The 24,329-nt window shown below is 41.5% G+C and overlaps 1 protein-coding gene across 4 annotated transcripts in view; it reads left to right on the top strand.

Moving 5' to 3' along the window:
• The first annotated feature begins 476 nt into the window (after nucleotides 1-476).
• The window catches only part of tll1 (tolloid-like 1), a 351,886-nt gene continuing 328,033 nt past the window's right edge, over nucleotides 477-24,329 (top strand). For 2 of the 4 annotated variants that reach the window (XM_048544759.2, XM_048544744.2), the window contains exons 1-2: nucleotides 477-877; nucleotides 15,589-16,063. In XM_048544759.2, coding sequence (XP_048400716.1) covers nucleotides 15,919-16,063 — 145 coding nt within the window. In that variant the 5' untranslated portion in view covers nucleotides 477-877; nucleotides 15,589-15,918. Of the gene's footprint in view, nucleotides 878-15,275; nucleotides 15,475-15,588; nucleotides 16,064-16,717; nucleotides 16,831-24,329 lie in introns of those variants that run through there. The other 2 variants (XM_048544753.2, XM_048544777.2) reach the window with 2 other exon arrangements.

Genomic DNA, 24,329 nt, shown 5'->3' on the forward strand with positions numbered 1-24,329 from the left:
AATCTCACTAATCTTATTTCCAGGAAGTGCATTTTATAATTATTTGAGGGTCACTCGACCTGAAACGTTAACCCTCATTTTTCTCCCCAGATGCTACCAGACCTGTTCAGTTTCAACAACAATCTCTAGTTTTGCTTATAGCTATTCAATTATATTTTTATGTATTTGCTTTGCCATTACTTGATCTTAAAAACAAATAAGGGTGTTCTACCCTGTACAGTATTAACTTCCTGCCCGCCAATCTATTTAGTGAGAACAAGTGTGCAAACAGGAGGGGATTGCGCCAGGTCTGCAGGCTCTGTGAAATCCCTGACAATAGGATCAGTCTTCAAGAGATTCCTGTCAACCTTTTGCGCTCACTAGGGGTCGTCGAATGTCAGAAAATCAATTTGGCCACAACAGGAAGGACGCGCAACTAAGCACCGAGCCCTAGAAATACTCCGGGATTAACACCCGCAGTGCCTTTATAGAATTACAAGTGTGTAAAATCAGTGAACCGATAGTTAAAGTCAGGAGGTGATGCCGGGACGAAGCAAAACAGTGTATTATAAAGTACGTTAGAAAGTTACAATTGGAGCAGAAATGGTAAAGGCCACGCTATTTAAAGGCATTTAATCGCCAGGTTACGGGATAATTTGAGGATTGATGGAGTGACGTCAGTACGTACCTTGATAGCAGAGTAATCTCCTTGTGGACGGTCTAATCTCGGAGGGGAATGGGCACGTTTCTACTCAGATGTGGCTATACGGTACAAACACGGTGTTAACGTACCAGCAAATAGCTCTCGGAATGAGTAAAGCGAGAACTAACATAAAAACTCTTTAATAACAGCTCTGCGAGGCTCCTGAACTCCGCTGTGCGTTTCCGTGCAGCTAAGGTAGGTACAGCAGTTGTCTTTTTTACCCCCTAATACGCCTATCGAACCCTCCGGAATGTCTATCCGTAAAGGTAGGGATTTTTTTGGGGGATTAACCTGTACTACGGCATTTTTAAAGACCGATTGTGTTGTTTTGGACAAACAATCCTTTCGACTGGATTTTGATTTTTTGTAAAAATAATGATAAGAGGATCGAAAGCTGTATTTTTGCGGCAATCCCATTACTTTCAAGTAAACTGGGCAACTGTGCGGCTACCTGTGGTTTAAGTATTTTCTGATGATCTATCAGACTGACTTCCATAATATCATTCATTGATTATGTAATCGCGCTGAAAGGTTAGAAAACGCCGTGCAGTAGATATATGCTAAAAGGATGAGTTTTAATCCGGCTGCCTATAGGTTGCACTTCGAGGGATCGTAATGTCACTTAAAATTGACATTTACAGTCTAATCCCAAAGAAGTAGAGATGCGGTCACACTGCTGTTACCTTTTTTTTTCATGGAAAACTAAATAAACCCAATCTAGGACAGGCGCTGAATTTTTCAATATTCTAGCATAAATTTGTTCATACCAATGTTGTTCACGCGTTTCAACAAACTTCTATGATATAGGACGAAAATTCCAGTTGGATCACAGTCTACATGATCAGGCAGTTTAAAAACTTTCACCAGGAGGTATCGCACTGATGTTGACTACTAATAAAAAGCGTGTAGGGCCGCGATATAAATCGGTCGCAGCGGTCAGACTTTAGCAATTTACGATTCATTATTGCCTGATCTGCTGACATCTCTCTCTCTCACTCAATCACACACACACACACACAAAGGGCTCATCTCAATTTTTGTTTTAAGGGTATAATTTGATAGACGAGACGATGCGTCAATGACATCTTTAGCAGAGACAGTTAAGGATTTAATCATTACTTGCTTCAGTTCCTACCTTGACTTGAACCGCTTATGGTTTTACCCTTCCCCCAACCCGGTGAAAAGCGATTAGACAGATATGAACTTGACTTAGCAGCCCGTTGCAACAGATCTAACTGGCATATTGTTCTTACTATAATGTTTAGATTTGTTTTTTTTTCTAAATACAGGACTAGTTAGTTATCCGTATGGGGCTGGTATGCTGAGAATAACTTGCTGTTATGAAGTGATTTTAGCACAGCCCTCTCTCAACAGCCAGTACTGCTCCAGTCGCTGTGTATACGACGTCATGAGTGGTTCAAGAACCAGGCGGTGTTTCTAGCTACACCGTTGAGGCATCTTTCACCTTTTCGCAAGATAAGCAAAACGAAGACTAAGTGCTTTGTTTGAATGAATTCTAGCAGCATGGGAATACCCTCATGTCACTTCCGTTTCACTGCAACCCGTGTAAAACATCTTGAAAGCTTAGGTAATCAGTCCCATTACTTCTAAAATGAATAACATTGGAAGGTCGGAGGTTAAGATCTATTGCAAAACTCATCACTTCTTACTTGAAAATCATCACCAGTTTGAGACTTTGTTCTGCCTACACATTAAGTATCAAAGCATAAGGAGCTCTTTTAACTGAGGCTGATGTGAACAAACGACATCATTTTGTATTATGATCTCCAAAAACACCCTGGCTTTTAAAAGCAAATTTGAACTGTCCGTTGAGGATGACAAGATTTTGTTTTGGGCTTGTTTTGTCTGTGGTAAGAACATTGGCTGAGCACCACCTTTGTGGAAAATGTACAGTTTAAAAGACAATAATTCACAACTTGGCTTTCTCAACACCAATGCCACTTTGGAGACTTGGTCTATTCACTGTTAGTACACACATGGCCACCAGCAACTCCAAATGTAAACATCTTTCACTTCTTCCTATTAAAGATATGTGCTATCTCTAACAAAAGAACTGTGCATGCTTGACGTCAGGTGGACTTAAGAGCTTAAGTGAGATGGCACTTAAATTTCCTTTTAATTAAGAAAACAACCCAAAAAACATAAGAATCCTAAGCTTCACTAACAGCCTCAACTGACAGCACTAAGTAAACAGCATACAGGCCCAAAACACCAGCTTTTGTACTCCTAAGATGCTGCTTGGCCTGCTGTGTTCATCCACCTCTACACTTGGTTACCTAGCATATACAATGTACCTTGTTAATTAGACTACTAACTTTTCTTTGTCTGCAACTTTTAAACAGACATCACTAAATGTTCATTGACAGGTACAAAAAAAACAACTAAATATGCCACCAAACTATTAGCCCTTAGGTCAAAGTGTAGCTGGAATACAAAGAAATTATTTTGCAGTTTTACAAATATTCTCAGGTCCCATTTGGAATACGATGTTCAGTCCTACATATAGGAGCTAACAAAACTATATTATACCCTTGGAGTGAACAGAAGACATATTCACAAGGATAATGCGGAGTAAAGAGTTAAATGACAATGGCTGGTTGGATAGATTAGACATGTATTTCCACAAAATTGGAAACAAATAGGTGATCTATATGAATTGCTTAAATTATTAAAATTTTTCATGGGATAAATAGATCAGGGAAACTATTACCTCTTCTGGGGGATCCAGAACTAGGGGTTACATCTTAAATTTGGAGGTAGGCCATTTGGGTAGATGATGCAAAAAGGCATTTCTTCAAACAAAGGCTAATCAAAATCTAGAACTCCATTAAAATTAAACACCTATCAGGCTGGATCAACTTAATGCCTTAAAGATGAAGTTTAATTTTTATTTTGAAGATGAATATTAAGAGTACCGAAACCTAGGTAGTAAGGTGGAGATAAGACACAAATCAACCTTGACCTTATTGAATGATAGAACAGGTTCAAAGAGCAGGATTGTCTATACCCCTAAATATAATCCTACATGGCACAGCAATTCAGTGGTTAGCACTGCTGCATCATGGTGCCAGGTACCTGGGTTCAAATCCAGCATCGGGCAACTATCTGTATGGAGTTGGTACCTTCTCTCTGTGCATGTGTGGGTTTTTTCCAGGTGCACTGGTTTTCTCCCACAATCCATAGATATGCAGGTTAGATAGATTGGCCATGCTAAATTGCCCATAGTGTCCTGGGATGTGTAGGTTGAGTGTGTTAGCCATGCGAAATGCAGGGTTACGGGGAAAGGTAGGCAGGGTGAGTCTGTGTGCAACGCTCTTTGGAGAGTTGGTGTGGACTTGTTGAGCTGAATGGCCTGTTGCCACACTCTAGGGATTCTATTTTTAAAAAAACAAGTCCATTTGGTTGACAGTAACAGTCATGTGTAAATCACACTTAACATGGTGATATGTTTCCAAATATATTATCAAATAGAATTTGAAAATATTTTCCCATTTTGATACTTCTTACTGTAACCAATGACAAATAGAACTATCAACTAAACACCCAGTTTGTTGGAACTGGACAGTTAAAGCTCAATTATTTACACCCTGATACTCTTAACACTGGGGACTTGAGACTTTGAATCTAGCCATTTATAGCACATGGTTTTCTGTCATTTTCTCCAAGAGAAACATTTTGTTTCATTGGGAAGACGGTGCAATCTTTAATTTCAAATACACTTCATTGTACACTGTATTCAAGTACGCTGTCAAACGGGATTTGACAAAGCACTACATACGAGTGTCACAACAAGCTCCTGAGGGTCCCCAATTTGATTTGACTTTGGATGAGATATTCTGAAAAAGGCAAGTCCCCAGGTGAAGCATGAACTAGTTTCCCTTTACTCAACCTTCCTTTGGTTTGTCACACAAGGTTCGGTGAAAATAAGGATCGCCTCCCTTGTGGAGACCTATTCTGAGTCCAAATATATTTATGTTTTAAGATAAGCCAACTTAACTGAGCGGATGTTAAAGAGAGTAAAGTGAGGAAAAATAATAAAATATAACACATTCAGAGATTAGAAACAAGAGAGTCCCAAAAATAAGTAAAATAAATAGAATCAGTCTTGGCTTGTCCATGATGAATAAATCATGAAATATTGCATTTTATCAACAGTGACCGATGATGACTTAATTTCCAGCAGAAAGAGACTTTTGTTTTAAATCTGCATGCTCAGGGGTGTCAGGTGGACATTTAAAACCTGAGCCCCTTTACAGCACACTTTAACACTTTGGAACTTGAACCACAAGATAGCACACTGGCATTTCTACACCCTGGTACACAGAGTCCAGAGTTTGCAGTTAATTTTAACTCCCTCTTTGCATATTAATCAAATAGTAAAACATAAATGCTACTTTTGCTCAGAACAGTGCTTTTTTCAGCTCATATCATATCCTTAATCTGTGACCAAGCTACAAGAGATCAGGCATTTTCTAAAATGTGGGCAACACTCTCTCTCTCTTTGAAGTGTTGCTGTTTGAAGTTCATTTGACAGTGTTCAGGTGCAACATTCCACGATTCCTTGTGAGATTCAGGTGAATTCATATAGATTTTAGACAGCTTCTAACTTTACAACCTCAGCCATATTTGGTCTTAATGGCTTTCCATTAGGAACAAAGAAATGTTGTTTAAAAGTCCATTAAATAATTTGGGATATGATCTGTTGTTGTGACAAAAGATATTAAGACTGCTGGTAAAAACCAAAAGAACAAAAACAAAGCTGCTGGAAAAGCTCAGCAGTTCTGGCAGCATCTGTGGAGGAGCAACAGTTAATGTTTCAAGTTCAGTGACCCTTCGCAGAACTGATGGCTGGGAAAATGTCAGTTTATATGCAGAAAATGGGAAGTTATTGGGGTAGGGAATAAATGATAGGATAAAGCCCAAAGACAGAGAAAGACAGTTGTACAGACAAAGGAGTTGCTAACAATCAGGCTGGGAGGGTGAATAGTTATTAATGGGGACTGTTAGCGACTAACAACAGGGAGTATGTGGTAACAAGGCCTGGAGTGTGGGTTGGGGGGGCTGGGACATGGGAGAGTTTAGGTCCTAAAATTATTGAACTCAATATTGAGACCGGAGGGCTGTAGGGTCTCCAAAGTGGAAAATGAGATGTTCCTCCAGCTTGCACTGGGCTTCACTGGAACACTGTAGCAAGCCACAGACAGATGTTGGCCAGAGAGCAGGGTGGTGCATTGAAGTGGTAGGCAAGAGGTAGTTCAGGGTCTTTTTTGTAGATGTTCTGCAAAGCAGTCACCAAGTCCACGCTTTGTTTCCCCAATGTAGAGGAGACCACATTATGAACAGTGAATGCAGTAGACCAGATTCTTGGAAGTGCAGGTGAAGTGTTGCTTCACCTGGAAGGCATGCTTGGCCCCTTGGATAGTGGGGAGGGGGGTGGGGGAAGCAGATAAATGGGCAGGTGTTGCACTTTTGCCAGTTACAGGGGAAGGTGCCGTAGGGTTGTGGGGAGCTGTTGGGGGTGAAGGAAATGTGGACAAGAGTGTCCTGGAGGGAATGGTCCCTGTGGAAGGTGGATAAGGGAGGAGAGGGGAATATTTGTCTGGTGGTGGCATCTTGCTGGAGGTGGTGGAAATGGCATCTGATGATCTTCTGGATGTGGGTGCTGGTGGGATGGTAAATAAAGATAAGGGGAACCCTATCACTGTTGCGGGAGGGAAGAGAAGGGGTGAGGGTAGAAGTGTGGGCGATGGGTTAGACCCGATTGAGGGCCCTGTCGACAACAGAGCTGGGGAATTCTTGGTTGAGGAAGAACATGGATGTTTTGGAGGCTCCCTTGTCGAAGTTGGCCTCATCTGAATATATGCGACGGAGACGGTGGAGCTGAGAAAATGGGATGGAGCCTTTACAGGGGCGGGGGTGAGGATGTATAGTCCAGGGAGTCGGTGGGTTTGTAATGGATATTAGTGGCCAGTCCATCCCTAGAAATGGAAACAGAAATGTCAAGGAAGAGAAGGGAGGAGTCAAAGATAGACCAGGTGGAAGTGAGGGCAGGGTTGAAATTGGATGCAAAATTGATGAAGTTTTCCAATTCTGGACAATAGAGGGAAGCAGCACCAATAATATCATTCATGTATCGGAAAAAGAGTTGTGGGTGGGGGCTGGAATAGGACTGGAACAAGGAATGTTCTATTTACCCCACGAAGAGACAGGCATAACTAGGGCTTATGCAGGTACCCATGGCAACCCCTCTTACCTGAAGAAAATGAGAGGAGTTGAAAGAAAACTTGTTGAAGTTGAGGACAAGCTCAGCCGAGTGGAGACGGGTAGTGGTGGGTGGGGATGGTTCAGGTCTTTGCTCCAGGAAGAAGCGGAGAGCCCTAAGGGTTGGGGAATGGATGTGTAAAGGGATTGCACATCCGTGGCAAAGAGGAGGTGGCTGCAGCCGGTAAACTGGAAGCTTTGAAACCGGCGTAAGGAGTCAGATGAATCATGGATGTATGTGGGTAGGGATTGGACCGGGGGGAGAAGACTGAATCAAGGTAGAAAGAGATGAGTTCTGTGGGGCATGCGCAGGCTGAATCAATGGGTCTGCCTGGACAGTCCCGTTTTGTGGATTTTTGGCAGGACGTAGAAACGACCTTGCGGGGTTGGGGGACTATTAGCTTGGAAATAGATGAGGGGGGAGATCACCCGATGAAATGAGATCTGTAACCGTAGTGGATACAATGGCCTGATGTGCCATGGTGGAGTCATGGTCCAGGGGAAGGTAGGAGGAAGTATCTGAGAGCTGGTGCTCAGCCTCTGCAAGATAGAGGTCAGTACCCCAGACAACAACAGCACCACCCTTATCGGCAGGCTTGGTGAGTAAGTTAGGGTTAGATCTGAGTGCACGGCATGCAGTCAGTTCAGAGGGAGATAGGTTGGATTTTGTTGAGGGGGTGGTGAAATTGAGGTGACTGATGTCACATCAACAGTTCTCAATGAAAAGATCAGGTGCAGGTAAAGACTGCTGGTAATATGTGTATCAGAAAGTTAGTCTTTAAAGTAATTCTTAAGAGAAAGAGGTTGAGAGAAGTAACATCAGCCTAACCAACTGATGGCTCATGTGCCAAATATAGAGCAAACAAAAATTTGGATGCACTACAAATTAAAACTGGGTGAGTACAAAAGCTCTGAGGTTGCTGGATGAGATAACTGAGAAAGGAGAGTCCATAAACTAAAAGCACAATACAGCAGATGCTGGAAATCTGAAGTCAGATCAAGGGCTGGAAATACTCAGCAAAGCTGGAAGCAGCTGTAGAGTGAGAAAAACAAAGTTAACACCAAGTTAAGCTATTTGATTTGAGTCCTTGAGTGATTTAGAAATAATTCTGAGAATTTTTGAAACGAAGGCATTGTGGGACAGGAACCTGTCTTGATCAGCAACCAAACAGATGAAAAATAAAGGATTTGGTGAGAGTTAAGATATGAGCGGTAGAGGAGGTGATGGCCTTGTGGTATTATTCCTTGACTATTAATCTGGGTAATGAACTGGGGATGTGGGTTCCTCTGACAGATGGTGGCATTTGAATTCAATAACCACATGTCTTTATAATGACTTGAAACCATTGCCAATTGTCAGTTTTAAAAAAACACATTTTGTTCACTAATGTCCTTTAGGGAAGAAAATTGAGTCCATCTCTGAGAATGTATCAGAGATAATGGGAACTGCAGATGCTGGAGAGTCCAAGATAATAAAGTGTGGAGCTGGATGAACACAGCAGGCCAAGCAGCATCTCGGGAGGCCAAAAGCTGACGTTTCAGGCCTAGACCCTTCATCAGAGAGGTCACCTGATGAAGGGTCTAGGCCCAAAACGTCAGTTTTTGGCCTCCTGAGATGCTGCTTGGCCTGCTGTGTTCATCCAGCTCCACACTTTATTATCTTGAGTCCATCTCTGGTCTGATTGTGATTCCAGATCAACAGCAATGTGGTTGACTCTTAATTGTTCTATGAGCAATAAATGCTGGCCTAGCCAACAACACCCACAACACTCTGTGAATTAATATTAAAGAACTGAAATTTTGGATGAGATCAAACGTATTGCCAGTGCAAATTGGGATGTGCACAAGGGGAACATCGATATGTTCAAAGGGAATAGATGAGGAATTCAGCAATGGATAAACTGAGACTTAAATTCAGACTTAAATGATGCTGCAAAAATAGAAGTAAATGATCTTGGTGTTGAAGTATAGCAAGTGGGGAAACTCATATTAGCAACCACAGTTGCAAACGATCTGCTTCAGCTTCAGAGAGTATATATATTGAGAAGGGTGAGGAGGGGTAGATTATTACAGTTGCTCTCTTGCAGGTTGTAACTTGTAATTCTTATAAAGGATTATCTTAGTGCTGCAGCAGATCTGGGAGAAAATGAGACATGAAGTTGTGGACAGGTTGTCAAAATTTCAGAGGCTACAACACACTACAGGGCTCTGGAGAGGGCAGTCTGTTTGGAAATAGGGCTGAAGTTTGCAAGGACAGCATAATTTTTTTTGTGGGAGTGGATGTGGTTGACAAGGCTAACATTTATTGCCCATTTTAAATGTTAAGTTAACCACATGATTGTGGGCCTGGAGTCATATGGTAGGCCAGGCCAGGTCAGGATTGTAGATTTCCTTCCCTAAAGGACATTAGAGAACCAGATGCATTCTCTCAAATGACAAATCAACAATGGTTATATGGTCACCATTGATCAAGTCTTCCAGATTTTCTTTTAATTCAAAGTTCACAATTTTCCATAATGGGGTTCAAGCTCATGTCCTTAATGCATTTGCCTGGGTTTCTGAATTACTGTAAAACAAGGAAATGGCAGATGAAATGAACAAATATCTTGCTTCTGTCTTGACTACAGAGAATACAAAAAACATTCCAGTAGGATGATGAAAGGGAGAAAGATGGGCTTGATGAAATTACAATCATGAGGGAAGGAACACTAAGCAAACCAATGGGGACTGCAGGTTGACAAGTCCTTTTATCTAGATGATCTCATAATCGGGTTTAAAGAGGTGCTTATTTTCCAAAATTCCCTGAGTTTGGGAAATATTCCATCGAACTTAAAAAAAAAGCAGCAAATATATCCCTTTCATTCAAGAAAGTAGTGAGCCAGAAACATGCAACTAACATAAGTAAACTAAAGGCCACTTAGCTTGTGGTCCGTCATGGGTGTTGGTGTTAGAATTATTTATTAACAAAATTTTATCAGCACACTTAGAAGAACCCAGGGTAATTGGGGGAGTCAGTATGGTTTCAAAGGAAAATCGGGTTTAACCAACTTTTTGGAGTTCTTTTTGAAGGAGTAACATGTGCTGTGGATTAAGGAGGGTCTGTAAATATACTGTGCTTGGACTTACAGAAAGCATTTGATAGGGTTCCACTAAGGTTGTTGCAGAAATAGACACTCGTGATGCAGGGACATTATGTACTAGCATGGATAAACAATTGTCAGAAATTAGCAGCATCTGACAAATGGAATCTTTTAGGAGTCTATGCAGGGGCCTCAATTTTTACAATTTACATAGATGATTTGGATGAGCGAATGTTGGGTGTGATCACTAAAATCACAAATGACACTGAGGTAGGAAAATAAGTCTGAAGAAGACATAAGGTTACAGATGGATATGGACGGGTTGAATCTATGGGCAAAAATGTAGCAGATGAACTTCATGTGAGAAGACGTGAAGTTGTTCACTTTAGCAAGAAGAATAAAATAGTAGAGAACTACATAAATGGAGAAAGACTGCAGAATTCCAAGGTGTCAAGATATTTGGGTGTTTTGGATTGAGTCTCAATGTGCGGTATGTAATCAAAAAGGCTAATGGAATGATAGCATTCATTTCAAGAGAAATTGAACACTAACCATGTTGTTTCATTACACAGGATATTGGTGAGTACATAATCTCAAAATCTGTGTGGACTTTTGGTCTCCTTATTTACAGGAAGGATGTACAAGCATTGGAAGTGGTTCAGAGAAGGCTTAATAGCTGCACTGAATGAGAATAAGATGGATAGGCTGAGCTTGTTTCTGCTGAAGTTTAAAGTGAGTGATGATTTGATTGAATATATCATGAATAGTTTTTCCTAAGTGGACGTGGAAATTCTGTCACCTCTTTTGGGTCATTCCAGAATGAGGGGACATCCTTTGGGACAGAGCTGAGGACAATTTTTTTTTTCTTTAATGTTTGTGCAGCTTTGGAACTTTGCCTCAGAAGGCAGTGGAGGTGAAGTTATAAAATATTTAAAGCAGAGCACATGCTTTTATTAGAGGCTACCATTGGTTATCAAGGTAAATGGGAATGTGGAGTTTGAAATACAAACAGATCGACCATGATCTTGTAATTTTGGAACAGGTTTGAGGTGCTGAATGGTTTACTTCTGCTCCTTTTGCATATATTAGAGTTTCTCATGCGTATTGTTGGTAGGGTTAGAAGCATGCATAAGAAGAGTTTAAGACGACAATTTGTAACAAAGAGGAGAAACCAACAGTTGGCTTTGTATTTCAGGATGAGTCTGGAACAGTGAGCAGCTTTTGCATACAAGACCAGGATTTGAAAATAATACAGTTCATCTGATGGTGAAAGACTGACCCACCTTAACCATTCCAAGTAAACGTAGGACTATGTCAGCAGAATGATCAGGCTGAGAGGAAACTGCATTAAAGTTAGAGCTGAGGGCATGATTGAACAAATTGGTAGGTAAAGAAAAAGTGCCACAGATAGTCGGGAATTTGAAAGAGCCAAAGTAGATGACCTTTTGAAGAGATTGTGCAATACATAGTCATGTTCATGTACTTGAACTTAAAATCCTTCAGGCAGAAAAACAAAACGTGGATTCCTATCATTTACAAAGGCAAAATGATGAACATTCCCCATGGCATATATGCATTTGATATTAACAGTGCCTATTTTTATTTGCATGTAATCATAAGATATAGGCCAAATGGCATAATTCTGTTCTGCCATTTAATAAGTGCTTACCGGATTTTCCTTAGCCCAACCTTATGTCCCCCATAAACCTCAACTCTCTTGTCATTTAAAAATCTAAATCAACAGGAATATATTCAATGACAAATCTCCACTGTTCTCTGTGGAAGAGAATTGCAAACACCAATAACCCTTCGAGTATAAACTCCTCCTCAACTCTGTCTTAAATGGGAGAGCCTTATTTTCAAAAACTGGGCTGCCCAGTTCTAGACTGCCCTACAATAGGAAATATCCAGAATCCAGCACGATTAAATAAAGATCATCCCTCATTCGTTGAAACATCAATAGGAATAAGTACAACCTGCTTAACCTTTCTTCAGAAGACAACCCCTTAATTTCAGAAGTCAGCATGGTAAATGTCCCACGACATTTTTATATTGCAAAAGTATACTTTATTATTCAAAAAGTTATCTTTATGTACATACACAGGTGCTGAAGTAGTTCTATATGGTCCTTGCCAATAAAGAAAATAAAAACAAACATTGGAATTTGACATTCCCTACAGTTGCAAAACCAAAAGGCATTTCCTACTCATGAAGGACACTATTTACATACATTAAGGCAAAGCGAGGGTCTGATAATTGAACGGACTCTTGTTGTACTTTAGCTTACAGGGCAGTCTTTCCCCAAAGTGTCTTTGCTTTGGTGTGTCCCTCAGCATGTAGTCCTGGTCTTTGGAATTTACCAGTTGGCAGCATTCTGTTGAGGTTACTAGAAGACCAGTAAGTTTCAGGCAGACCAAATAGTATCATTCAACAACTTGATGGTCCTGCAGGTGGAGTCATTGTTTGTCTCAGTGTGCATCACAGGGAACAGCCTAGAGAGCATCAAGTCCTATGTCATGGACCTGCTAGGGACAAATCTTAACAAAAACTATTGCATCTTTCTCCAGACCTTCTTTGCAAAGAATCAGAATACCCTTTACTGCCATGTGTACTCAAGTATGGAAGTACAGGAGTATAGTGAAAATTTCACAATGTCTCCCCATATGGTGCCATCTGAGGAACAAAATACCTAAGTACGGATCTTAGATACAAAATACAGAAATAAATAGAATAAGAAAGGAAACAAAGCTATATTACTTAGGGTGGTTTGTAGTGTAATTGAGAAAAATGATAATAAAGTTAAAAAGATGAGCATTACAGTATTTCAGCAGATCAACACAAGGAGTTTCCACACATGGTCTGCCTAAGCTTGCATGCCACTGACAGCCCGCACCAGTCCCCAGTCCAACAACCATCCCTGCTCCACACGTGCCTCCAGACTGCTCTGCTCCATGCCTCCAACCACTCCACCTCTGGAGAGAACACCAAGAGGGAAAAAAGGGGGTGATAGAAGAAAAAAATGAAATAAATTGAAGGTGCTCCAGTTGGAGCATCCTACTCTGCCACCATCTTGACCAGAAGTCCAAAGGATGCATGGCAGTTTCTGCACCAGCACATCTGCTTCAAGGGCAACATGTAATGGTGAACAGAGTCCAGGCTTGCATGAAGTATCTGATGGACAATGCCCTTCCCACTACTAGCCAAGCCATGTCTTGGTGGTTCTTGCAAAATTCTGGTGAAGAGGTATGTCACCAAATGGCTTTGATAGTCTGCTCTTGGAGCCATGCAACAGCATCCATCCTCTCCTTTTCCTGCAGGGTTTCAAGGATGTTACATGCTGACCACTTTCTGATGGACTTGTGGTCAAAGGTGGTTTACTTTACAATTTTTTTCCATGAAGCACAGGTGGTATGGAGCCCTTCAACTATTTGCAGCATTCCATGGTGCCAAGGCTGGACCCATCCTTCAACAGTGAGAACAGGTAGAACCTCAGTACATAGTGACACTTCCACCATACACACAGAAGACCATCAGGATGAGGATAGTGTTGGGTATGTCTTTCCTCCCCTTTTCCAGAGCTTAGTACATAGTGTCCCTGCAGACATGGTACATCTTTGACCTCCAGATCTGACTGTTAAGACACAAGTTCAGGGAATGGGAAAGACCTTACAACATGTGCAGCAATGCTGATAGTACCTTGCATCCGATGACCAGGTTGTTACCTGCAATGGAGCAGGAACAGTGCTCCCATAAGCACAGTTTCTGCCTCACCTTGGTGATGTGCTCCTCCTAAGTTTCTGTACATATCCTGGCCCCTCTGAACCTTCCGTGAACTGCTGTCAATACAAACCTATCCATTCTTAAGTAAGGAATCCAAAATTATGCACAATAGTTCAGGTGTAGTCTGACCAATGCACTGTACAATTGTAGCAAAACTTTGCCAGTTTGCTCAATTGCCTTTGCGCAAATAGCACAATTCCATCTCTCTTCCTAATTACTTAACATATTGTACTTGCATGTTAACTGTTTTGAGATTCATGTATAAGGGCACCTACCTCAGCCTCTACTGCAGCCTCTGAGGTTTCTTTCTATTTAAATAACGTACTACTTTCAATTGTCCTAAAGTGCTTTAAAGCCCTGTGAGACTGTTCAAGGCACCATGCACTTTTTCTTCCATATGTAAAGACGTCTTATAAAAACGTCTTATATGGAGTACCATCTGAAATATTAATTCTATTACAGAAATTGACTTTAATGTTCTCGTTAAGTTTTGTGATTGTTTGAAAGTTCCTACTACTTCTGAAATGATGTACACTTCGTGTGATGTAGGCAAGATAAAAACAGTGTTGGAGAAACTCAGCAAGTCTGGCACCATCTGTGGTAAGAGAAACTGAGTTAATGTTTCAGGTATAAATATTCTACAGAACTGAAACGGTTATGTTGCCCTGACTCTCAATTAATTAAGGTGTAATCGGCTAAACCATTCAGAAAATGGCAGGTTCAAGCGTGTGTCTATACTGGATTGTCTGACCTTACCAGTGACAATGACAGGTCACTGCAATTGGTATCATTGCTAGGGAGAGAAGAATGACTGACTGCACGCCATGCTCAAAATTGACATTAAGTTTGCCAGTTCTGGAAATGGTCAGAAGCCACACACCAGTTTATCGTCAACAGGTTTATTTGAAATCACAAGCTTTTGAAGCACTGCTCCTTAAGCTTGTGGTTTCAAATAAACCTGTTGGACTATAACCCAGTGTTATGTGACTTCTGACCTTGTCCACCCTAGTCCAACACAGGCACCTTCACGTCATGTTCTGGAATGTTCATAAATGCCAAGATCAGGACTGGTTGTACTCCACCAGCAGTTACGCAGAATGTACATCAAAGGTTAAGCTTGTGAAACCTTAACCAGAAGTAGTAGGGAGAAAATTCATGTGGAATAAAGAATGGCAAAGTGATTATTTTTGACAGGTGTAGGTTTTTTTGTGTGCAGATTGGGGTATTCAAAACGAAGTAAAACGATACTTCAGTATATACGCTGTACTGGTTAAAAGACACGTTTCTCTTTGTTTTCCGCGTTTCATCGAGACATGGGAGGAAGAGACTTTTTTCTACTGAACTATCACCTCGTAAGAAACTACAATCAGCTGCTGTAGCAGCTGTGGATTTCCCTCCCTCTCTCACTGGGGTTTAGTTTCATCATTGAGAGCCAGTCTCCTCTTGTACTCCTCAGCTAGAGACAGAGCGGCGTCTTTCGCCACTCCATGACCTTAGCTTTTATTTATTTCTTGCGACGTGGCTGCTGTTACTATGAAGTTTGCTTTATCAAGAAAAGCGATCAAACTGGTCCGGATGACCCTGATTGTATGAATAAGTAAGCAGGATGCTCGAGGTTGCTGACGACCATTATATGCCTATAGGATTTTCGTAAGTGAGCAGAAAAGTGCTATTCCTGGCACTCTGCCTCTGTGGTGGATGTCATCATTGCTCAGAAGCTGTCTAGGTCTTTGTTTAAATTATGCTCTTACTGTGCTTTTGCAGAGTGGATGTTCAGAACATTGGACGCTTCTTCCCACAACAGCCTCCGCATCCATCCTGAAGGTTAAAAAAATCGACTGGATTTAACAGGTCAACGAACAGCGGAGAAAGAAACTCCAATTACAACGCATCAATTTACAAACCTGACATTAATTAACATCCGAAGCTCTAACTTAGACTTCCTATCACCCTCCTAGATTTCACTGGCTACTTGTCTTCCACTTTATTTAAGTATACATAATATATGATATTTATATCCGGTACCGAAACTTTATGGAGTAGATTTTCTTCCACAATCAACTCAACCAGTATTTAATTGAACTACATTTAAAAATGAATGTAATTGCACTGTTACTCACCGGATTGTCTCTATATGGGAAACTTCACTGGATTAGTGGATTCGAATACGACTACTCTTACGATTATTATGATGAAGAAAAGACGGAGGTCATTGATTACAAAGACCCATGCAAAGCTGGTAAGTGAACTACCGATTGATTTCTACTCTCTCCGTGGCAAACGAAAAGACACTTCAGAAAGTTGTACCTAGCGCGAAATGGTTTGTTAAACATACAAGCTATGTACTTCCGAAACGCGGGCGCGTTGGCAATTATTTGATACCTCGTGTTGGGAGCTACTGAACACTGCTGTCGACAAGTCGTTTTCTGACCGTAGAGGGTCCTTGTATCCCGACTCGCTTTTGCAAATGAGTTTGAGTTTTTTTCTTTGCTTTGGGCTTTATTCGCTTCTCGATTAAGGTTTAACTGCAAATATCGCATTGCATTGCAACTTGTCTCGTACATTGGAACATGCAGATTGTGAGATCACTGACCAGCTGCAGTTGAGCTCTAGCTATTCTCAAGGTGCCGCTATATCTTGACAGGGCGTTACTACAGGTCTTGGGCCGAAATCACTTAGGAATTCACAGCTGGGTTATAGTTTCCCACAATGTATCTCGTGCTCTGTGACTGACCGCACATCAACCCCTGACTGTACAGTTCCTCACTAACCCGATCATGATTATCGAGGCCTTTTACTCTTGACCAATGTGATATTATTTTGCTTCTTTCGGCATTTTCTCAGGTGCTCTTAAGCGCACGCCCACCCGCCTCCAGGTTCTCCTGAGGGTTGAGTGAGGGCGCGCGTGCGCGGTCTCCAGGTTCTCCTGAGGTTGCAGGGAGGGCGGTGTTTGTACCGTGGTTACCGATTTGATCGTGGTTATTGAAAGGTTTAAGGAAGATGCTGGTAAGATTTGTAGGATCAATTGAAATGCACGGCGGTATTAATATGTTTACATTTAATATAACCCAAGAAAGATATATTCACTTGTCAATAAACTGGATTGTTTTCATGGGGAATATATTGATCTATGTGATTCACGTAAGGGCAGATCACTTTTCAAAACTTTTGCACAAGCAACTGGCACCGAAAGATGATTAAGAAATTCCCTCATGATGTCTTTCAGTCCAACGAAATCAGTGGCTTTATTAGTTTTTGCTTCTTCGGTAAGTAACCCTTTGTAGCAAAAGTGACGCATTTTAAATGTAAAACGACGCCTTTGCTTTAAAAACAAGAATAGAGGAATTTCGAATGAACACCCGATAATTTTGGATTGAGGTCTCACTATTGCTTTCTCTTTTTAATGAAGCAGGATTGTGTGACGCCAAGACTCCCTTTTTTTTGCATCATTCTAGTTTTTCACTGATTGTGAAATGTAATCTGTTAAATGCTTTATTCAGTTTTTTTGCCTGCTCCTTCACTTCCAAAGAAGTTCCTGTAGTGTTTTTCTTTGTCAGTGATTGGTCCTCCCAAGGTAGATAAGTGTGCCTTTTACTCTGGGGGTGTTGGCAATTTAAATGATTTGCTTTTAATATGTTTATATAATTGTGTTTCCAGCCTCAACCTGGTCTTTAATTTAGGATCATATGCAGGATCAGGCATGTTATATTTTGTGATTTGCACAACGAAGCAGATTTTTTTGCTGTATCTAGTTGAATGTTGATATTGGTGGTTGTAAGCTTGTTGAAAAATTGGAAGTGACCGTAGGATAGTCTTTCAAATATGTAATAGCAGTTTTATACTGGACAAATTTTAATACATTTGATGCGTTGCCCAAGGTAAAATACAATGTGAAAATTATTCTTGAAAGATATTTCACTATTCAAAAATCATGGGCTGCTCTGTCAAAATGCTGTGTCTTTCCAGTGTATGTTGTGCAGGTGAGATATGCCCCACTTAAACATGATTATGTATTTTAATACTCATAAATACTGGCTGTGAAATTTTGGCTCATTGCTACATGTACCTGTTACTTGTATTATTCAAACACACTTGTGTGTCCCAGGCAAGTGTCTGTTTTGTTGAAGGTATTCACTAACAGCGGATCCCCAAAGATTGCAGATCATGATGTATGCTAGTAACAGTTTCAGCAAGTACTATATCTAGTAAGGGTCATCCGACTTAATCCTGAGCACAAAACAATGCATCTGATGTCTTCAATTCAAAAAGGATATTTTTATTAAAATATCTGCTTCCCACTACAGTCACAACTGGAACATCATAGTAGGACAGCTGGAGCAGACTATATTCTAACAATTCCCAGTTTGCCATTGTTTTTTCCCCAAGAACTGTCACTATTTCTCAGTTTTGCAGGACAGTTGAGGAAATTTAATTCTGTCCTGCCTGAAAGTAGCAAAGTAGAGCGAACACATGGCTGTGAGGATTGCAGGCTTTCTCATAGTGTGGGATTAATAACTGTTCCGGCCTGGATTGAAAACTGTTGACGTGACATTAATCGTCTTAATTTCTTTGCACCCCCACCCCCATTCAAACCTGTCTTCGTCTAAACTGACTGCACTCTTGAGCTCTCAGATCCAGTCCTGACTTTGTCATCAAGCCAGCCAATTAAGTTGGTACTGTTGTTGTTTGGCATACTGACCTCTGTATTATGGAGGCTAAGTCCCAGCTCTTGGATACCACCTCCTATTTCCCCCTGGACCATGGCCCCTCCATTGAGCATCAGGCCACTGTGCCCATGACTGTCACTAACCTCATCTCATCTGGGGTTCTCATCACAACAGCCTCTCAGCTCATAATCCCCCTACTCTGTACAGCCAGGTTTTAATTGATACCACTTCCCCCTCTCAATCTGAACTGGAAAAAAATGATCAATTTTGCTTCAAATTTCCACTCTGCCTTCACCTTGTCCTAGTCTATTTTCAACTCTTCCCTTCCGTTCCTCAGTGTGACAGTTACCATTTCTGGAGATAGGCTGGCTACCAGTATACACTACAAATCCACTAACTCCCACAGTTATCTTGACTATATATCCTCGCCCCTTTCTTCCTGTAAGTATGCTGCCCCTTTCTTCCAGTTTCTGCATTTTGATTGCTCCTTTTCTGATGATGCCACCTTCTGTAGGGAGTGGACTCAGAAATGCCTACTTATCTTCCTCTAGTGAGGATTCACCACCACTGTGGTCAACAGCGCCTTTAGGCATGTTTGTCCATCTTGAGCAATTCTGTCATCACCCCTATCCTCCCCTACCATAACAATGATACGGTCCCCTGATCCTCACTTACAGCCCGACCAGCATCCATATCCAAAGGATTTTAAGATGCCATTTCTGTCACCTCCAATAGGATGCCATGACAGACACACATTCCCCTCCTTTCCCTTGTCATCATTTCACAAGGACTGCTCCATCCAGGACACTCTGGTCCACTCCTCCATTCCCAACATCATCTCACACTTTCCCGTACAATCGCAGAAGGTGTAATACCTAATCCTTTACCTCCTCCCTCCCAAGGCCCCAGACATCCCTTTCAGATGAAGCAGTGATTTTCCTGTACTTAATCTGATGTAGTCTACCGTATCCGCTGTTCACAACATGGTCTGTTCTGCATTGGTGAGATGAAATGCAGGTGTTCTGACAAGCAGCGACCCAGTCTATGTTCTGACCTCAAAAATGACACCTAGCTTCCAGGTTGCCTGCCACTTGACTATTTTTATTTTTATTCTATTGTCATGTATACTCAAGTGCAAAATTATAGGAGTACAGTGAAAAGTGTATAATGTCACCACATAAGGCACCATCTTGGGTAAAAGTACCTCGGTACTGAATCTTAAGAGCAAGGTAAAAAAAACAAAGTTAAGAGTTAAAATTTGCAGTATTAATGATACAGTGACACCTTCTCAGTTTCAAGTAAAAAAAATTAAAGTTCAACTATTATGGCCTTGCTTGAGTGCTTACCCATGGTGGGATTGCACTCTGGGGAATTACCTTGAGACAGCACGTACCCGTTGAGGTCACACCAGGCTACTGAATGCTCCACACTAGGCTGGGAGGCCACCTAGCCAGGTCTGCACTGAGTCCGAGGCCATGAGTCTGAGACCAGGAGAAGAGAGAAGAAAGTAACAAAACGCAAAAAAAAACACAAACGGGTGGAGTGGACAAATTCCATCTGAAGTGTCCTGCTCTGCCACCATCTTCAGACAACACACCAGCATGTTCCCTGGCCACCATTTCTGTCACAGACCTGGTGCAGTGTTGCAATCAAGACTGAAGAACAGCATCCCATTTTCTGCTCAGGGACCCAACAGCCTCTAGGACTCCACTTCGAGTTCAGTAACTTTAGAGACTGTTTCCATTCTTCCATGCATTTTTAGCTACCCAATCTAGTCCTCTCATGATGTGGCTTGCTTTTAGCACAGTTGCCCATTTTCATATATTCCTAGGCTCATTACGACATTACATGGGTTGCATTCAGTGCGTCTAAACTGTTTTTGTTCTAGTCTCCATTGTTATTACTTTTTCAGCTTTTCTTCTGTGTTAGCCTGCTATCCATTATTTCATTTTGTTTCCTTGCACCTTTCATCTCTCTCTTTCCCGTGGGGTCCATCTCCACCTATTTGCCTATCAAATGCCCACCCTCCAAATCCCTTCAGCATAAATATCACTTTTACTTGTTGCTGACTTGTTCTGATGAAGAGTCCATTATCACCATAGGAGGAGGAGGAGGAGGAGAGGAGGATCATACAGTGTAGGAACAGGCCCTTTGGCCCAACAAGTCCACACTGAGTCTCAGAGCATCCCACCCAGACCCATCCCTGAACACTATGGGCAATTTTGCATGGCCAATCCACCTAGCTTGCACATCTTTGGACTGTGGGAGGAAACCAGAACACCCGGAGGAAACCTACGCTGACACGGGGAAGATGTGCAAAATCCACACAGGTAGTTCCCCAAGGGTGGAATCCAACCCAGGTTCCTGGAGCTGTGAGGCAGCAGTGCTAACCATTGAGTCACCAGATTTGAACTACTAATTCTGCTTTTTTTTTCCCACCAGGTGCTGCTGGACCTGCTGAATTTCTTCAGCTATTTTTGTTTTTGTTTCAATATAGTTCCTTTCTGGTCGGGCTATCAACAGTTTGACTGTGAATGTCATGCTGGTAATGATACCATCAAATGGAACTGTAATTTTCTTCTCCGTTCATCAACAATCCTATATCTTGCATTTCCTTTTGTTATTGTCCACTCAAAGATTTCATTTACATAAGAACATAATGAGGAGCATGAGTAAGCTGTCAGGCCCTTCGACCCTGCTCTGCCATTCAATCAGGTCATGGCTGATATTTTCGTGGACTCCGGATCCACTTACCGCATTCTCACTGTATTCCTTTAATTCCTTTTATTGTTCAAAAAAAATTGACCTTAGCTTTAAAAATGTTTACTGAAGTAGCGTACTGGGCAAGGAATTCCAAAGATTTAGAACCCTCTGAGTGAAGAAGTTCCTTCTCAATTCACTCCTAAATCTGTTCCTTCTAATCGTGAGGCTACGCCCTCTTGTCTTAGTTTCACCTGCCAGTGGGAACATCCTCTCTACTTCTACTTATCCATTCCCTTCATAATTTTATGTTTCTATAAGATTCCCCCCCCCATCTTCTGAATTCCAATGAATATAATCCCAATCCACTCAGTCTCTCCTCATAAGGCAACCCCCTCAACTCCAGAATCAACCTAGTGAACCTCCTCTGCACCCCCTCCAGTGCCAGTACATCCTTTCTCAGGTAAGGAGACCAAAACTGCACACAGTACTCCAGGTGTGGTCTCATCAGCACTTTCTACAGCTGCAACATGACCTTGCTGCTTTTAAACTCAATCCCTTTTAGCAACAAAGGACAAAATTCCATTTGCCTTCCTAATTACTTGTTGTACCAGCAGACCAACTTTGATTCATGGTCAAGGCCACCAGGTCTCTCTGCATAGCAGCATAACTTTTTACCATTCAAATAATAATCCCTTTTTAACTATTACTCCTACCAAAATGTATGACTTCACATTTATTTACATTTTATTCCATCTGCCAGACCTTTGCCCACTCACTCAATGTATCTATGTTCCTCTGCAAAGTTTCACAGTCTTCTGCACACTTTGCTGTGCCACTCGTCTTAGTGTCATCTGCAAACTTTGACACCCTACACGTGGTCCCTAACTCCAAATCATCTATATAAATTGTAAATAATTGCGGTCCGAACACCGGATCCCTGAGGCACACCACTAGTCACTGCCAGCCAGAATAGTACTCATTTATCCCCACTCTTTGCTTCCTGTTAGTCAACCAATCCTCGATCCATGCTAATACTTTACCCCTAACCCCATGCATCCTTATCGTATGCAGCAGCCTCTTGTGCGGCACCTTGTCGAAGGCTTTTTGGAAATCTAGGTACACCACATCCACTGGGTCCCCATTGCCCACCTTGCTTGTATTGTCTTTATAGAATTCCAAAAGATTTGTCAAGCATAATCTGTCCTGCATGAGCCCATGCTGCATCAGCCAAACAGGACAATTTCTATCAAGATGCCTTGCTATTTCTTCCTTGGTAATAGACTCCAGCATCTTCCCCACTACACTGGTTAAGCTAAACGGTCTATAATTCCCCATCTTTTGTCAACCTCCCTTTTTAAACAGTGGTGCCACATATGCTGTTTTCCAATCTGCTGGGACTGCTCAAGAGTCCAACGAATTTTGGAAAATTACCGCCAGTGCACCTGCTATTTCTCCCGCTTTCTCTTTTTACACCCTGGGATGTGTTCCATCAGAGCCAGGAGACTTATCAATCCTTAGCTCCATTAGCTTGCCCAACACTACCTCTTCTGTAGTGATGATTGTTTCCAGGTCCTCCCCTCCCTTCGTCGCTTTGTCAATTACTGGCATGTTGTTAGTGTCCTCCACTGTGAAGGCCAATACAAAATACCTGTTCAATGCCTTGGCCATTTCATCATATCCCATAACTAAATTCCCCTTCTCATCTTTTAAAGGGCCAACGTTTACTTTAGCCACTCTCTTTTTTTCGTATTATATATTTATAGAAACTTTTGCTATCTGTCTTTATATTCTGTGCAAGTTTTTTCTCCTGTTCTATCTTGTTTTTCTTTTATAGCTCTTTTTGTGGTTTTCTATTGACCTTTAAAGATTTTCCAGTCTTCTAGTTTCATGCTGTTTTTGGCTACTTTGTATGCCTTCTCTTTCTATTTGATAGACTCCCTTATTTCTTTAGACACCCATGGCAGATTACCACTTTTCTTATAGTCTGTCCTTTTCATTGGAATATACATTGCTGAGCACTTTGAAAAGTTGCTTTGAAAGCCCTCCACTGCTCATCAACTGTCCCACCATAAAATCTTTGTTGCCAGTCTACTTTAGCCAAGTCCCCCCTCATTCGATTGTAGTCCCCCTTGTTCAAGCATAGGACCCTTGTATTGGATTTTATCTTCACACTCTCCATCTGTATTCTAAATTCAACCGTACTGTGATAACTCCTTCCATGAGGATCCCTAACTATGAGGTCATTAATTATTCCTGTCTCATTACATAGGACCAGATCTAGGATAGTTTGCTCCTACGTCGGTTCCATTACATACTGTTCCAGAAAACTATCACGGATACACTCTACGAACCCCTCCTCAAGGCTACCCTGACCGAGTTGGTTTGACCAATCTACGTGTAGCTTAAATCCCCCATGATAATAGCCATACCATTTTTACAGGCATTAGTTATTTCTTTGTTTGTTGCCCACCCCAATGTGATGTTGTTATTTGGTGGCCTATAGCTACACCTATCAGTGACTATTTCCTCGTAGAATTTCTAATTTCCACCCAAATGGATTTAACCTCATTCTCCATAGAACCTATATCATTTCTCAGCACTGCCTTGATGTCCTTGAATATCAGAGCTACACCACCTCCCTACCACCTTGTCTGTCCTTCCGAATATTCAGGGTTACCAGACTATTTAACTCCCAGTTGTGATCATCCTATAACCATGGTTCACGTTCTTACGTAGACCACATTATCGAAGACTTCGTTGGAGTCCTCTGCAGCTGAACTTGTATGCTCTTGTTTTGTTGTGAGCTGGCATCAGCATGATTCTCTTGTTCTGCTTTGGCTGCAGATTTGCTGCATCTGGCATATCCTCAGAGTATGTGCTGTGTCACTTGACCTAGTGGCTGTAAACATGAAAGCGGGTAATACCTTTTTCTCTTTGCTTCACTGTCTTTTTTGCTCTTCAGTCTTTTTTTTTCCTTTCTTCCACGTGGAGTTGTCCCTGATGACTTTTCAGATTTTTGAGCACTTCAAAGGATAAAAGCAGATGTCTAGGTTATGGTGAAGCAAAATTGGAAAATCAAGTTGTGTGTACTAACACCATTTATAGATGCTCAGTTAAAAGGGATTGTATGATGGA

Source organism: Stegostoma tigrinum, chromosome 1, assembly GCF_030684315.1.
Source record: "Stegostoma tigrinum isolate sSteTig4 chromosome 1, sSteTig4.hap1, whole genome shotgun sequence".
In the NCBI taxonomy this organism is placed as follows: domain Eukaryota; kingdom Metazoa; phylum Chordata; class Chondrichthyes; order Orectolobiformes; family Stegostomatidae; genus Stegostoma; species Stegostoma tigrinum.